Source organism: Lemur catta, chromosome 15 (assembly GCF_020740605.2).
Source record: "Lemur catta isolate mLemCat1 chromosome 15, mLemCat1.pri, whole genome shotgun sequence".
Lineage (NCBI taxonomy): Eukaryota > Metazoa > Chordata > Mammalia > Primates > Lemuridae > Lemur > Lemur catta.
This window is the reverse complement of record NC_059142.1, coordinates 10060662-10078251: the sequence shown is the minus strand read 5'-3', so window position 1 is coordinate 10078251 and position 17590 is coordinate 10060662. Positions and strand designations below refer to the sequence as shown.

The 17590-nt window shown below is 47.0% G+C and overlaps 2 protein-coding genes across 2 annotated transcripts in view; both read right to left on the bottom strand.

The window, feature by feature from the left end:
- POLR2A (RNA polymerase II subunit A) overlaps positions 1-14062 on the bottom strand; it is a 28899-nt gene extending 14837 nt beyond the window's left edge. Inside the window, exons 1-3 of the mRNA XM_045570106.1 lie at positions 13569-14062; positions 303-435; positions 20-156 (exon numbers count right to left, since the gene is read on the bottom strand). Coding sequence (XP_045426062.1) covers positions 20-156; positions 303-435; positions 13569-13661 — 363 coding nt within the window. The 5' untranslated portion in view covers positions 13662-14062. The remainder of the gene's footprint in view (positions 1-19; positions 157-302; positions 436-13568) is intronic.
- Positions 14063-14952: 890 nt separating this feature from the next.
- On the bottom strand, positions 14953-17068 carry SLC35G6 (solute carrier family 35 member G6). Its single transcript, XM_045570107.1, has 2 exons — positions 16946-17068; positions 14953-16454 (listed from the first exon to the last, which is right to left on the bottom strand). The coding sequence occupies exons 1-2, from the start codon at positions 16946-16948 to the stop codon at positions 15438-15440; spliced, it is 1020 nt and encodes a 339-aa protein (XP_045426063.1). The 5' UTR covers positions 16949-17068; the 3' UTR covers positions 14953-15437.
- Between the last annotated feature and the right edge of the window lie 522 nt (positions 17069-17590).

Below are 17590 nucleotides of genomic sequence, written 5' to 3'. Positions count from 1 at the left end.
GGGCCCATCCCTCACTCACAGAGTCCACAAGCAGTTTGGAACAGAAGAAGCAGACGCAACGCAAGACTTTCATTGTCTTCACCAGGAAGCCCACGTGAAACACAGGCTTGGCCAGCTCAATGTGGCCAAAGTGGCCAGGACACTCTGTCATGTTTCCTGTGGGACACATATCAGATGCTTTCCTCCCAGGTCCCACTTACCTCAGAGACTAGGTGTCCAGGTGTCCACCCTCATCCCTGGTTTGCTCTGAGGACCAAGCCTCTCTCCTCTCTCGGGGAACCCACTCAACTCCCAGCACTCACCTGCGCATGTCTGGCAGCGGCCGGTCCGCTCAATCACTCCCTGCCTCGGGTCCATCAGCCCCCCAAGCTTGGGGCGGCCTCCCTCAGTCGTCTCTGGGTATTTGATACCACCCTCTGTCACAGACATTCGCTTCTGGAGAGAAAAAAGGCAGGCCAATCACAACTAGAGGTCCTAGTTTCCAGCCTTCGTGGCAGGGGAGCTCTGTACTAAACCCTGAGAAAACCCCAAACTACTTACAGAAGAACTAAACTAAGTTTAGCTTGGGTGAGGGAAATGGGGGATTATGTCTGCAAAGGCCAGTTGAGTATCACAACTCAAAAACTTATTCCAGTCACTGAAAGGACAGTACTCAGAGTACGGCTGACCCCGAGCTCCGTATCAATTGCCTACCTCTAGGACTCAAACCCTAGACATCCCTCTGGTTAAATTCTAGGTCACTGACATCCACAGGATTTAACCACAAAAAGAAATAAAAATTGTTTCAAGGAAGGAAAAAAAAAAACCCACCCAAAAAGCCAATGCCTTACTTCTTCCTCCAAGCTGCAAGCAAGCCCATGAATCTGAGAAGCTGGCAGGAAGCGCTCCGTACCTGTACCCTCCATGACAGCCCAGGGGTCCTGCCCCAAGACATGCCCTGCCAACTTTAACTTCAGCCCTGATGTCTTCTCTTCACCCCCATGTTTGTCACACCCTCCTTCTCGAGGGCCTGACCTGCCTGAACCCTTCCATGTCCACATGGAGATTTTATTAAAAGATAGGAGAACCAGGTGCAAGGGGGACAGACTGGTAGAAATGACTTGGAGAAGTGAATGGCTGGAATTCCAAGGAAGGTGGAGCCAGGACTCAATGGGGCTATGTCAGTGAAGGAGAAGAGATGTAAGAACTCAGTAGATGAAGAGATTTCTGCCCTGGGCTAGAGTTGCTCAAGGCAGCTTTTAGCATCCTTTCACACAATGGAAATCAGGGACTTTTTAATTAGCTAGGGTTTGGTCCATTAAACTTCCAGATGGAAGAACTTAAAAGAATTTAACACAAGGGCATTTGACTTGAGTGTCAACTTCAAGCCAGCAGCCAAATTTGTTTCTCTAATCCTAACCACTAACCTCCTAGGAATGTTCTCTCTCTTAGACATGAGAACGCTGATGCTGCCTGAAGTGACTTACCCAAGGTCTCAATCTAGAGGAGCCAGCAGAAGTCAAACCCAACTCTCTCTGGTCCCAAACATTTGCTCCTCTCACTCTACCATGTTGCAGCAGAAATAGTTATTTAAACTCTAGAATACAACTTCTTGGTGCCAAACACAGTGCTAACTGATTTATCTCATCTTTACAACTAACTTATAAACTAAGCATCACTGCCTCTATTTTGCAGATTACAAAACTTGAAAGGCCCAAGATCATACAACTAGAAAGTGGTGGAACCAGATTTGAACCCAAGTCTGTTGGTTTCACCTGTGCATTCTTTCCACTCTATCAGCAAACTGCAGTGAGTACAAACAACTATCTCCCTAAATATTATATCTCCTTCCACTACCACCACATGCCTGAAATCACTCCTGCTTAGCCAGTGACACACTCAGACGAATCATGGCCTTAAAGTGCTCCCTCTGCTTCCACACCACACTTCCTCCGTCCTTTGTCTCCCTCCTAGGCCCCTCTGCCTTCCTTGGTCTGCTCCTTAAACACAGCTGTTCCCCAGGGTTTGGGTCCATCCACACCTCACACTATATGGTGTTCCACAATCTTCACTATACAGGAATAACTCGTTTTATTGCCCTTTGCTTTACTGCATGTCACAGATATTGCATTTTTTTACAAATTGAAGTTTTGTGGCAACCCTGCATTGAGTCAATCTATTGGCGCGATTTTTCCAATAGCACGTGCTCACTTTGGGTCTCTGTGTCACATCTGGTAATTCTTGTAATATTTCAAACTTCTTCATTATTATTATTATAATATCTGTTATGGTGAACTGTCATCAGTGATCTTTAATGTTACTACTGTAATTGTTTTAGAGGGCCATGAACCACATCCACATAAGACAGCTAACTTAATCGATAAATGTTTATGTTCTGACTGCTCCACCAACCAGCTGTTCCCATCTCTCTTCTTCACCTTGGGCCTCCCTATTCCCTCAGAAACAACAACACTGAAATTAGGCCAATTAATAACCGCAGAATGGCCTCTAGCGCTCAAATGAAAGGAAGAGTTGCATGCCTCTTACTTTAAATCAAGAGCTAGAAATGATTAAGCTTAGTGAGGAAAGCATGTCAAAAGCAGAGACAGGGCCAGGCATGGTGACTCATGCCTATAATCCTAGAACTTTGGGAGGCCAAGGTAGGAGGATCACTTGAGCCCAAGAATTTGAGACTAGCCTGGGTAACACAGCAAGACCCTGTCTCTACCAAAAACAACAACAACAACAACAAAAAAAAAAAAAAAACAGAGATAGGCTGAAAGCTAGGCAGCTTATGCCAAACAGTTTAGCCAAATTGTGAATGTAAAGGAAATGTTCTTGAAGGAAGTATTCCAGTGAACACACAAATGATAGCAAAATAGACTGACTGCTGATATAATGGGCTGTACAGAAGATCAAACCAGCCACATTCCCTAAAGCCAAAGCCTAATCCAGAGCAAGGCCCTATACCTCTCTTCAACTCTATGAGAGCTGAGAGGTGAGGAAGGTGTAGAAAAGTGTGAACCTGATAAAGGTTTACAAGGTCTAAGGAAAGAAGCCGTTTCCATAACATAAAAGTGCAAGATGAAGCAGCAAGTGCAGATGTAGAAGTTGCAACAAGTTACCCCGAAGATCTAGCTAAGGTCATTGACAAAGGTGGCTACACTAAACAACAGATTTTCTTTTCTTTCTTTTTTTTTTTTTTGACACAGAGTCTCACTCTGTTGCCCAGGCTAGAGTGCCATGGCGTGAGCCTAGCACACAGCAACCTCAAACTCCTGGGCTTAAGCGATCCTCCTGCCTCAGCCTCCCGAGTGGCTGGGACTACAGGCATGCACCACCGTGCCCGGCTCATTTTTCTATGTATATTTTTAGCTGTCCATATAATTTCTTTCTATTTTTAGTAGAGATGGGGTCTCGCTCTTGCTCAGGCTGGTCTCGAACTCCTGACCTCAAACAAACAATCCGCCCGCCTTGGCCTCCCAGAGTGCTAGGATTACAGGCGTGAGCCACCGCGCCCGGCCAACAACAGATTTTCAATGTAGATGAAACATCTTCTACTGGAAAGATGCCATCTAGAACTTTCATAGATAGGAGAAGTCAACGCTTGGCTTCAAAAGCCTCAAAGGATAGGCTGATTCTCATTAGGGACTAATGCAGCTAGTGATTTTAAGGTGAAGCCAATGTTCATTTACCATTCACCCTACAACCCTTAAGAATTATGCCAAATCTACTCTGCCTGTACTCTATAAAAGGAACAACAAATCCTGGATGACAGCACATCTGTTTACAGCATGGTTTATTAAATATTTTAAGCCCACTGTCTGACCAACTGCTCAGAAATGATTCCATCCAAAATATTACTGCTCACTGACAATGCACCTAGTCACCCAAGAGATACATAAGGAGATTGATGTTGTTTTTATGCCTGCTAACACAACATCCATTCTGGAGCCCATGGATCAATGAGTAATTTTGATTTTCAAGTATTTTTGATTTTTCTTTTTTCTTTTTTGGAGACAGGGTCTCCACTGACCCGAGTGCAGTGCCATCATCATAGCTCACTACAACCTCAAACTCCTGGACTCGAGCAATTCTCCTGCCTGAGCTTCCTGAGCAGCTGGGACTACAGGCATGCGCCACCATGCCCAGGTAATTCTTCTATTTTTTTGTAGTGATGAGGTCTCACTCTTGCTCAGGCTGCTCTCAAACTCCTGGCCTTAAGCAATCCTCCTGACTCAGCCTCTCAAAGTGCTAGGATTACAGGTGTGAGCCACTAAGATTGGCAAGTACTATTATTTAAGAAATACATTTTGTAAGGCTATAGATGCCATAGACAGTGATTTCTCTGATGGATCTGCGAAAAGTAAATTGAAACCTTCTGGAAAGGATTCAACATTCTAGATGCCATTAAGAACATTCATGATTCCTGGGAGGAGGTCAAAATGTCAACATTAACAAGAGTTTGGAAGAAGTTGATACCAACCCTCACAGATAACTTTGAAGGGTTCAAGGTGGAGGAACTAACTGCAGATGGGGTGGAAAGTGTTATTAGAAGTGGAGCTTGAAAATATGACTGAATTGCTGCAATCTCATGAAAAAATAAACGGATAAGAAGTTGCTTCTTACAGGTGAGCAAAGACAGCGGTTTCCTGAGGTGGCATCTAATCCTAGTGAAGATGCTGTGAACATTGTTGAAATGACAACAAAGGATTTAGAATATTACATAAAATTAGTTGATAAAGCAGTGGCAGAGTTTGAGAGGACAGACTCAAATTTAATTTTTTTTTTTTTAAACACAGAGTCTTGCTCTGTTGCCCAGGCTAGAGTGCCATGGCATCAGCCTAGCTCACAGCAACCTCAAACTCCTGGGCTTAAGCAATCCTGCCTCAGCCTCCCGAGTAGCTGGGACTACAGGCATGCGCCACCGATAACTTTTTCTATATATATTTTTCGTTGTCCAGCTAATTTCTTTCTATTTTTAGTAGAGACAGGGTCTCGCTCTTGCTCAGGCTGGTCTCGAACTCCGGAGCTGGAGCAATCCTCCCGCCTTGGCCTCCCAGACTGCTAAGATTACCGCGTGAGCCACCGCACCTGGCCCAAACTCCAATTTTGAAAGAAGTTCTACGGTGGGTAAAAAATCAGCAAACAGTACTGAATGCTACAGAGAAATTGTTCGTGAAAGGAAGAGTCAATCACGGCAGTGAACTTATTTTAAGAAATCGGCTGGGCGCAGTGGCTCACGCCTGTAATCCTAGCAGTCTGGGAGGATTGCTCGAGGTCAGGAGTTCATGACCAGCCTGAATAAGAGCAAGACCCCATCTCTACTAAAAATAGAAATAAATTAGCTGGATAACTAAAAATATATAGAAAAAATTAGCCAGGCATGGTGGTGCATGCCTGTAGTCCCAGCTACTCGGGAGGCTGAGGCAGAAGGATTGCTTGAGCCCAGGAGTTTGAGGTTGCTGTGAGCTAGGCTGACGCCACAGCACTCTAGCCCAGGCAACAGAGTGAGACTCTGTCTCAAAAAAAAAAAAAAAAAAAAAAGAAGAAGAAGAAGAAAAAAGAAATTGCCACTCCAATCTTCAGACCTCAACATTGAGGCAAGACCCTCCCTATCAGCAAAAAGATTATGCCTTGCTGAAGGCCCAGATGATGGTTAGCATTTTTTAGCAATAAAGTTTTGTTGTTTGTTTTTTTTTTTTTGAGACTGAATCTCACTCTGTCACCCCCGGTAGAGTGCAGTGGCATCATCATAGCTCACTGCAACCTCAAATTCCTGGCCTCAAGCGATACTCCTGCCTCAGCCTCCCGAGTAGCTGGGCCTACAGATGGGCACCACCACATCCAGCTAATTTTTTCTAGAGTCCTAGAGTGCTAGGATTACAAGTGTGAGCCATCGTACCCAGCTGCAATAAAGTATTTTTCAATTAAGGTATGTACACTTTTTTTTTAAACACATAATGCTATTGCATACCTAACAGACAACAGAATAGTAGTATAAACATAACTTCCCAAAAAAATCGTGACTCACTCTACTGAGGTCATCTGCAATATCTGATACTAATGACTCCCAAATCTATACCTCCAGGCCTCACCTTTCTTCTGGACTTTGGATGAACATAATTAACTATCTAGTCAACGCCCTGCAGACATCCCACCAATAAATCAAACACAACCTGTCTAAAATCAAATTCCTTTCTCCATAAAAATCTCTCCTTTTCCTTCATCACCAACCCAGGTATGGCACTCAATTCAGAAACCTATACTCACCCTTCCTACCCTCAGGCATAAAACACTGAAAGAGCATGGACTTTGCTGTCAGGGACCCCTGGTTTAGAATTCTGGCTCTGTCACTTATGAACTATGTAACCATTAAAGGACTTGATTAGCCCACTAAGCCCCAGAAATAACAGGTGCTCAATAATGACCACTATCATTATCCAATCACTCACAAGTACTGGTCATTTTTACCTCCTAAGTATTTCTTGAATCTTGTCTCTCTTCTCCACCCCCTTCAGGCCGTTCCTTTCTAGTCTCCATCAGAGTGTTCTCATGGGTCACCAACCTGTCCCTCTCCAATCCATCCATACCACAATCAGGGTGCTTATTCTAAAATGGAAATCTAATCATTCATCCCCTCTTTTCCTCAGAATGACATCTAAACTCAGTAGGACAGCTAACCAAAAGGATTTTATGCCGTTCCCACCTTCATTTCCCTGAAGCTCCACACCTTCCGGTTTACTCTTCAGTAACAGAATCCCCTGGGGTCCCCTATCACCAGGCACAACACATGCTGCATTCCTCCAGGGTTTTCTACATGCCCGTCCCCACTGGACAAACTCCTATTTCATGACTCAGCTCAGGCACTGCTTCCTCCAGGAAGCCTTTCTACAGCCTCCCCAAGATGAATGCGGGCCCCTCTGCTATACTTCCATAGCCCCTCTTTCTTTCTTTTTTTTTTATTTCAGCATATTATGGGGGTACAAATGTTTAGGTTATGTATATTGCCCTTGCACCCCACCCAGTCAGAGCTTAAAGAGTGTCCATCCCCCAGAGGGTTCACATCGTACTCATGTATGTATATACCTATCCCCTCCTCCCCCCTCCCATCTGCCCAACACCCGATGAATGTTATTACTATATGTGCACTTAGGTGTTGATCAGTTAAAACCAATTTGATGGTGAGTGCATGTACTGCTTATTTTTCCATTCTTGGGCTACTTCACTTAGTAGAACGCATAGCCCCTCTTTCACTGCACATCCAGCACTACAATGCAATCATCTACTGGGGTCTGTCTTCCCTACAGATTATAAGCATCTCTCAGGCAGGCAGCATCCCTTGATTATCCTGAATCCCATGTGCTTGCGTGACATACGGCAGGCTCTCAGCAAATGTTTAACTGAACCACACTGCTTAGGACCCTCCACTGCAGGGAGGTGCCCTCAAAGAACCTGAAAAATGAGAGGTGAACCCAGGACAGTCAAACCAGTAATCCCCTCATAGATTTGATTAGCCACTGCTGTGTAGAAACGAAAACGGTCTACAGATGCAAGGCTGAAGAGGTTTTGAACATCCAAAACTCTCATCAAGATGACCTGATGAAGGCCGGGCGCGGTGGCTCAAGCCTGTAATCCTAGCACTTGGGAGGCCGCGGCGGGCGGATTGTTTGAGCTGAGGAGTTTGAGACCAGCCACAGCAAGAGCGAGACCCCGTCTCTACTAAAAATAGAAACTATATGGCTAGCTAAAAATATATATATATAGAAAAAATTAGCCGGGCATGGTGGCGCATGCCTGTAGTCCCAGCTACTCGGGAGGCTGAGGCAGAAGGATTGCTTGAGCCCAGGAGTTTGAGGTTGCTGTGAGCTAGGCTGATGCCATGGCACTCTAGCCTGGGCAACAGAGTGAGACTCTGTCTCAAAAAAAAAAAAAAGATGACCTGATGAAATCTCAGGCAGACAGACCTGGTGTGTGACTAAATTCACAAAGCTGGGACCTCATCAGCTGCATTGCATCCTATGGAAAACATGAGAAGGGGATTTGCTCACCCTGAAAGAAACACAAAAAAGCAGAAGCTGGCATGAATCTGGCTGCCAGAACAGACACTGCAGAGGGGCCTAAGGGAAATCACACTCAAAACTTTTCAACTCTCTCTGCTCAAAGTCCATGCTCCCCAAGCCAACCACCCTTCTAATGACTAATTCTGCTTCCAGGCATTCTGAAACTGGGCCAGGGGGTGTCCTGGACAACAGGCATGAATGTCCTGCTTAATGAGAAGAACTACCTCTCCACCATAGGTTAACAAATTGTCATTTTTGGATCATGCATGAACTACTTTAGCACCCAACTCTTCAAACAAACACTGGTTCTCACTCTCTGTAGGATAAAGGTTAGACTCCTGAGGGGTTGGCCAGTGTTCTGGCTGTGTTCTCTTTCAGGTATTGCCCTTGAGGTCACAGAACAAAAGGCCTGCCATAGAATCTCAGTAAATACTTTCTTTCATCTGCCTTCAGCAAAGCAGACAGGGTCCTTACAATTTCGCTTCAACTCACTTTTACAGCTTTATTTGGTACCACATTCTCCCACCCTCCCCATACTTGTGTTCCATATACAACAGGTTTCTCAAAATTCCTATTGCTTCACGTGTCCCCTTTGGAGTAAACTTCTATTCATTCTTTAAGAGCCAGTTCAGATGTAACTTCCTTGTAAAGTCTTTGGTAACTCTTCCTAGCCTTATCCACACCCCATCGAGGTTCTCAGTCCAACTTTAATTACTTGGTTACACATCTGTCTCTCCCATCAGACTAATCCTTGAGGACAAGGATCATGTTTTATTTATCTTTATATCCTCAGCACCTAGCACGGTAACCAGCACATGGTAGGGGCTCAGTAAATATTTGCTGCATATATAGGAAATCCCTCACTAAATTATACGTAATTTGAAGGATAATCTTCTGACTCATCAACTCTTCCTAAAAGAGTATATTACTGCTTTAAATCCTTCTCTGAATAAGTTAGGGTATAAAGAGAATGTTATGCAGTCGATGGCAGACAGCTGTTTTTAATGAACAGGGGTCAACCCCTGCAAATGAAATCAAGCCCCCCATTCGCCAACTGTGTGTTACTTTGTATAAAGCCCTAGCACCAACCCTCCTTGCTTCCTTCCTGGCACATGGCAACATTCAAATCCATCTTATGACAGTAAAGACAACCGCTCTATCTCAAAGCCAACTCAGAGTCCTCTTTACCTCCATACACCCTCCCCCAAACTTCCAGAAAACATTCTAGCCTCAATACCACCGGTTTCACAACAAGCAGACCCCTACTCCCCCACCCTCCTACCGAAAGTCAAACCATCTGTTAGACCAGCAAAATACAGAAGCACTATATATACACTGCAAGCCATGCACAGCACTATCACAGTCCCCTGTAATCCTACACCCCCGAGATAACCCCTGTAATGTTTTCTCAACAGTGTTCCATACTTTTTAAAAATGCAGATATGTTCCCATTTTAACATAAATAGGGCCTCATTCTGCAAACTGCTCAGGGAGTTTTTCATTTACCCAGAGATTCCTTAACATTATCAGTTTACAGTGCCCTTACTGTCTCAGTAACTTTCACAGCACTCCCTAAGCCGAAGGAGAGCCACTTATTAAGTACCTAGATCCAAACAACTTAAGTACTTATGTCCTAGCAACTTCCTAGCCATTTGAAAAAATAACATAAATTGAAAAAACTATTTTAATATATTAAAATAAAAATATTTTTATTTCTTTCTCAACCATAATTACTTACTAACTCACACCTGTCAGGCACTGCACAACTTCTGGAACGTTGGAATCAGAATGGACAGCATCAATCTAATTTCTTGCACCAACTGATTTTTGCCAGTACCTAGCAACTGCTAAAAATCCAGCTTTACAAAGATATGACGTCATGGGAAGGGATTTAGCGCCACCTAATGTTGAAATTGAACTACCTGGAACATCTGACAAATGCTCCTGTGATTGTCTTAAAATTTTAAAATATCTTGAAAGAGCATCAGTCCTTCAAAAAAAAAAAAAAAAAAAAAAAAGAAAGAAATTTTAAAATATCTCACTATGCCTCTGTGAGTTTGCTTAGGTGAATCAGCAGAGTTTGGGAACAGCAGATTTAACCTATTGGGACAGTCTGGTTCTGTTGTAAGAAGACACCCTGAGTTATTCAATAGGGTTCCTGTTAGCAAATATGTAGGTGTTTATAATTGTCATTTTCAAACAATGTTGCCAAAAAAATCCTTCTACATGTATTTTTGCATATCTGTCAAATTATTCCATTCACTTATTTATTCAACTAATTTTTATGACTCGCCTATTATGTGGCAGGCACTATATGAGATACTGAGAGAACAAAGGTGAACAACACAGACAAGGTCCCTCATGAAATTTACATTCTATCCAGGAAGCAAGAAACAAAAAACCTAATTCTTTCAGGAGTGACAGGCTGTGGAGGAAAATATAGTAGAGGACAGGAGTTAGAGAATGTAAGGGGGGTGGTCAGGGAAGAGCTCCTATAGATATGATATCTCAACAGAGAACATACTGACATAAAGGAATAGGCATGCAGAGGTTTGGGCAACGTTGTTCCCAGCAGCAGGAACAGTGAATAACAAAGTCCTTGAAGCAGGAATAAGCTTGCAGTGTTAGAGGAGCAAACAGTCAATGCAGTTACAGAATAGCGAAGAGGAGACCGGCAATGAGGAGAGGCAAGCAGGGGCCAGATGATACAAGACTTTTTAGGCCAAAGTAAGGAGTTTGAATCCTCTGGAGAGAATACCATGCAGATGAAAATACCTCTCTAGTTTATTCTAGCTGTTCTGCAAACTGTAGGAGGACCAACTAGGGGCCACAGCAACTACTGCAGTTGCTCTGGCCCCTAGTTGCACAGGAAAGATGATAGTGAGGCAGAATATAGGGGCACACAGTGGTGGGGATGGTCATAAATGGCTGGATTCCAGACGGGCACAGTGGCTCACACCTATAATCCCAGCACTTTGGGAAGCCAAGGGGGAGAGGGGCACTGCTTGAGGCCAGAAGTTCAAGACCTGCCTGGGCAACATAGTGAGACTCCATCTCTACAAAAAAGAAAAATTAGCTGGATGTGCTGGTGCACACCTGTAGTCCCAGCCACTCGGGAGGCTGAGGCAGGAGGATCGCTTGAGCCCGGGAGTTTGAGGTTGCAGTGAGCCATGATCATGCCACTGCAAGAGCAGGACCCTGTCTCAATCAATCAATCAATGGCTGGATTCTAGACTTACTTCCAAAGGCAGAACTGACATTCTGGCAGATGGACTAAGTGGAGATTGTGAGAAAGAGAATCAAAGATGGCTTTTAGGTTTTCAGCTGAGTAACTGAATAAATGGAGAAATTATTTTTGGAACCATTCAAGACTGGAACAGAGGCATGATTGAGGGAAGAAATTAAGATTTTTTTATTTAAGGATGAATTTTTATAAATGGTATTGCTGGGTTAAGGGATATACATATTAAACAGTAGATAAAATTGTCAGACTAGCCTCCAAAAACAGTATACCAATTTATCTTTCTACCAACAACGTATAAGCATGCCCATATCCCAGTATTTTTGCCAGCAGGGAAAAATCAGATAAGGAAAACAATTTTAATTTGCACATTTTTATTAGTAAACCAACTTTTTTATTGGCCATTTGTACTACTTCTGTGAACTGCTTAGTCATATCCTTTATCCATTTTTTCAGTAGATATGTACTTTCCCTACTGATTTGTGAGCGTTCCTTGTATATTAAGAAATCTAAATTTGTCCACCACATTGCAAATATTGTTTTCCAGTCTGTTTTTTGGCTTTGCCCATGGTGCCTCTAATAAACAGAAGTAGTCCTAATTTTCTTCTAGTGAAATCTGCCTTGTTCTTCCTTGTATTTATACTACTTGGCTCATTTTAGGCACCGTTTAAAATTTACCTATAGTTAAGTCATTCCTATTAAGGATTTTTGCCCCTGGTAACAGCTCCCAAAAGCCTTCACTTTTTGTGCTTTATGGGTTTTTTTGTTTCTTTTTCTTTCTTTCTTTCTTTTTTTTTTTGAGACAGGGTCTCACTCCGTTGCCTAGGCCAGAGTGCAGTGGCATCATCATAGCTCACTGCAACCTCAAACTCCTGGGCTCAAGCAATTTTCCTGCCTTGGCCTCCCAAGTAGCTGGGACTACAGGCATGAGCCACCATACCTGACTACTTTTTCTATTTTTGTGGAGACAGAGTCTCACTCTTGCTCAGGCTGGTCTCAAACTCCTGACCTCAAGCAATCCTCCTGTCTCGGCTCACACTTTGGGCCCTTTAGGGGGGTTTTAAAGATTTAAATCTTAACTTCATCTGGAATTCATTCTGTGGTATAGGTGAAGTCAGGATGTTCTGACTCCTGACATAGCTGAACCCTCTCCACCAGCAAAATTATCCACAAATAGAGCCACTTAACTCCATTCTCTCCAGCCAACTAGCTTCCTCTACTTAGCTCCATAAAGGAAGAAGTCCAAGTCACTAGCAGCTCTCCCCCAGGACTATCCTCTCTCTGGCCTCTCCTGCTTCCATTCTTACCCTTCCCTGCCATCAGTTCTTCACAGAGCTACCACAGCAGTGTTTTGTTTTGTTTTACTGTAAACTTGATGTCATTCTCCTGCTTTTAATTGATCAATGACTTCCTACAGGAAACAGAATTAAATCCTAACTCCTTACCATGATTAACAATATCCCATGCTTCTCCAGCCTGTTTCTGTAACACTCTCCTCGCCCACTAAACTCCAGTCACAGTGGCCACCTTTCAGCCTCTAGAACAGCCCAAGTTCATTTCTCCCTCATACCCTTTGCCCTTACTGTTCCCTCTGTCTGAAAAGCTCTTGCCCTAGAATCTCTGGTCTAGATGACGGGCTGCTTTTTATCGTTCAGGTAATGTCACCTCCACGGACAGGCCTTCCCAGACCCTGACACCACCCCACCCAAAGCAGCGCCACCTCAGAGACTCTCCCGGCATTACCCCGCTACACTATATTCCAAGCACTTGCCATTAACTGAATTATCTTGTTGACTCATTTATTCATGTTTATTGTCTGTCTCCCCTGCCTTTTTCCACAGAAAGTGCTCTGTAAGTCAGGGTCCTTGTCTGTCGTGTTCAGCTCTGTATCCCCAGAGTCTGTTGTGGCTATCACATAGCAGGTGTTCGATTAATATGTGTAGAAGGGGAGGGGAAAATCTGGGGTTTGGCTTCCTATCCAAACTTGCAAACACTCCCTAGGATCCATCTGATCTCGTTCAACACCAGTAACTTTGGAGCGCGGAATCAGTCACCCCTCTCTTTCTCCGCACATTCCAGCCAGGCCCCCATCTCTGACACTAAATTTGCTCAAATCCATGCAAAATCTAACTCCGGGAGGCCTGAGGCTGGACCCTGCATGGCTGCTAAGCCACGCTTCCAGCCCGTCACCAGCAGACAGCGGGAACTGCCAAGTTTCCGCGGCCACCGTCCAGCCCCGCCCGCAGGCGCAGGAGGGAGGGGGAGGGGAGGGCAGAGCAGCTTACCAGTTCATCCGGACTAAGGACTCCGAACTGCACTCTCTTGATGGTGCGCAGCGGGCATGCGCTGTCCCCGGAGGGGGGGCCACCCCCGTGCATCGCGGAGGCAGGCGCGTTGCGCAGGCGCAAACCTCACTACAAAAAGCCTGCGCCGCCTCCGCCTAGGTGCTCAGACCCCGTCGGGGCGGCCGCCGGGAAGGACCTCCCCGAGTTGAGAGGAAAAAGACCGAGGAGGGGGAAGGTGGGGGAGGGAAGGAGGCGGGGAAATAAAAAGGAACGAAAGGAGCTCTTCTCTCCCTTTCCGGAGATTTTTTCGGCTCGCAAAAAGGAAAAAAAAAGAGGGGAAGGAAAAGGTTCTGGGGGGAGGAAGAAGAAAGAGGGTAACGAATAAATAAGTAACCGGGCTCCTGAACGGCAGAGGTTACGGCAGTTTGTCTCTCCCCCTTCCGGGAGCCGCCTTCTTCTCCAACCGTCCCGGCCGCGCTCTCGGCGCTTCTGAGGAGCGAACTCGCCGGATGACACCTTTTATAGATTCGCCTCTGCAGCCCCGCCCCTTCCTTTCCCGCCCTCCCTTGCGCTACGGGGCCGCCTGCGCCGGGCCGCACGGGGCGCGCGCTCGAGTCGTTGATCCTCCCTTCGCGGCTCTGTGGTTGGGCGGCCGTTAGAATGACGGGGAGGGGGGATTTTTTAAATCCCGCCGCCTCCCCTCGCTGCTCCCTCCTGTGCTGAGGTTTAAGATCTGAAGGACCAAGGGGTAAAATTAGGCCGCTTTTATTCTAGTTTGGAGCACGGTTTCATCTTCAGCGGAAGTCTCTCATTAAAACACCCCCCCCAATTTGGAAAATGGTCTGTTCTGCGAATCGGTAATGGAGGCGGGTCCGGTTGGGTGCTCCCGAGTGGGTGCCTGGGGGAGTGCAGGGGCCGTCCTTGGTCATGAATATGCAGTCTCGCGCTGAATATACATGAGCAGATCAAGATGGCGAGGCCAGTTGCTTGTCCGGAAGTAACCGATATTTGTCAAGCGGCCTCCAGAGATGAGTGGGCACCTCTGGGCCTCTCAGGGAGTGCTATACCAAGTCTTAGTCCTGGATCTCCGGCCTGAGCCGCTCGGATAGGCCTCAGCTCGGAGGCCTGCTCCCGAAGGAGGCTGGTCACTGTCCGGGAGAGATCACGGGACCGCGACAATCCGGGAAAAGCAGATTAGCCATGGGGCGGGACACGAAAGTCCTGGGGGATTTGGGGTCAAGGAATCTGAACATTAGGAAATCTTCCACCTTCTAGAATATTTCAGAAATAAGATGGGGGGCGGGGATCCCAAGGGATTCTCCAATAAGAGCAACTGTAGAACTTCCACTCTCCCTCCAAAGCAGAGATGACACCACTGCACAGCCACATTCAGAGTAATCCTTGTTTGGTGTCAATGTCACATTACCACCCCAAGGTGGGGCACAACCACGAGGAAAGGAAACCGTGGCCTAGCAGGAATCCCCTCCCCCAGTGCAGCTGCTTGCTCTGTCTTTGCCCTAACACCCAGGGAACACTCCAGCCCCAATGCTCTTCTCTCTGCTGCTGAGGGAAGTCCTCCCCATGGCCCACAGTCTGCCTGCCTCAGCCCCTTGAATCTGGTCCTCAGACTTTATCCTTTAGTTAAGTCCTGGTTCCTAGGACCTGGCCTAGACTCTACATCCCTTGGTCCCCAGGCTTGTTTCCAGGTCTTCCATGTACTCCCTCTCTCCACCATCTCCCCAAGTCACTCTTGATTCCAAGAGGTGTCCCTCTCCCACACCAGTTCTTTTCCAGTCACTGATTTGCCCATGTTTGTATTTCAGTCTATTTACCCCTGCCCCCCCAACCCCCTGGCTCTCAAGTTCCATGTCACTCCTCCACCTGCCCTTCCTTCTCACAGCTGAGGTTCTGGGCCGTGATGATGGCAATGCTGCCCAACACAACCCCTGCCCCCATGATGTCAGAAGGTGCCACAGTCTCATAGAGCACATAATACTGCAGCATCAGGGCCACCACCACCTCAGAGTGCAGGACAGCACACACCAGGGCAGGGTGGGCCTTGGTGACTGCATAGCTCACACATGCAAAGGAGACCAAGGCAAGGATGCTCACTGCCCCCACACAACTCCAACTCAGAGGGTCGTTAGGTAGCACAGGGGTCTGCAGCACAAAAAGGCCTGGCACAGAACCCAGCAGTCCCACCAAGCCAAATAGGAAGGCCACTGTCGGCAGGCAGGAGGGGAAGTGCAGGGAACGATAGACCAGAAGCCCCAGCGACAGTGCCAGGCCTCCCAGGAAAGCCAGCACATAGCCCAGAGCAGTGTAGAGGCCCGTGGTCCCCTCCTGCAGTGTCCCTAGTCCAGGTCCCACAATGATGATTAGTCCCAGGGTGCTGCCCAACAGTCCACACCAGTCGTAGCCGCTGAGACCCTGGCTCTCAAGGCAGAGGGCAAGGAGAGCAGAGCAAACAGTGGAAGAGCCTTTGCGAACTGTGGCAGCGTTGCCAGCAGGCACCACCTGAACGGCACTGTAGGCACATCCAATGCTGAGGACGTTGAGCAGGGCGTGGAGGAAGGCCCGGCCTCGGACATCAGGAGGTCCCAACAGTGGGTCACGACGCAGTTTAAGTAGCAGGGCAATGGGGAGATGAAAGAGGCATCGGCAGATGAGCAGCTCCAGTGAGGGCAAGTGGGAAGCCTGGTAAGCCATACGGGAGAAGGGGCCCACGAAGCCAGCGGGCAGGCCCCCACCCAGCAGGGCCACGAGCAGGCCCTTGGTGGCATCGGAAGGCCGGCAGTAGCGCTGGTGCGAGGGGAGGCTGGGCGGAGTGGAGGGCGGCGATGGCTGGGTGAAGTCGGGCAGGTTGAAGTAGGGGTGACTGCCAGCCTGTTAGGGAGAAAGGAGCTCGGGCATGAAGGCAGCCACAGCCTGGGGAGCCTAGGGCAGGGCAATGCCAGGCTGGGGGTCCAGGACCCTGTGGGACAGAAGAGGGGCAGGCTGTCTTGCTGAGGAGCTCTTAGGAGCTAGAAAGGGCTTGAAAGATGGATGAGGTGGTACAATGTGGGCCTGGAGCATCTAAAGCAGGAAGCAGGGAGTGAGCAGTCCTGAAGCATCATATTTCTCTGGGTAAGTTGTTCCTGGGAGGAGAAAAAGGACCCAGGGATGCTCTGTTGGTTTGAGGAAGGGCAGGTGGCCTCAGATGCTGTGTGTCTGTGTGATGTCACAGGTTCTAGCGACATCTGGGTACAACATGATGAATTTCATTTGTGAGTGTCTCTAGGGTAGCTGGGAAGTTTTATGGGAGGAGGGGAAGGGGAGCAGCCAGGAGCTACAGGAAGGGAGTGTTGCCCTATGCCCACCCTGGCCCCAACACTCACCATCTTTCCTTGGACTTCCTCCTCTCCTCCTGGCTCCAGGGGCCTGGGCCCCTCAGAGCTCCAGCCATTGTGACCTGGTTGGAGTGGGGGTGGGGTTCTTCCCTGGAACCTTCCTCAGGTGGTGGTGGGCCTATTTTCTCATTGATTCCAACTCTCCATGTTTTATATTTATGTTTCCATGACTCCAAAATTTGTCTGATTCTTTTTTTCTCTTTATGACTAGCTCTGTGGCTTTAAATTAATTTGTTTATTTATGTCTTGCTTTGATTCAGAAAGGTCTTAAGGAAAGGGGCTCTGAGGGCTGGCTCCTCTGACTCCTCCTGAGTTTTTAATTTTCCAACACCAAGGGAGGAGTCCTTGGGATTGTCCCTGCGGAGTTTCAGGAATGTTTCTTCTGTGTGCTTCCACCTGGTGTTTTGCTGGTGCTGTCCAAGGAGGCCCACGCCAACGGCTCTGCATTTATGCACAAGCATATAAATGTGGATATTTCTGCTGGTGGGGACAAATGTACCAAGCTGCATGTTCATCTGCGCTGGTGGTCAATGATGTGTGCCAGTGGTGTAGCGTTGGGGCTTTCCTTGCTGGTGGCCTGGTGTGGGTCCCTGCGCATTCCCTGGGAGGGTGTGTATGTGTGTGTGTGTGTCC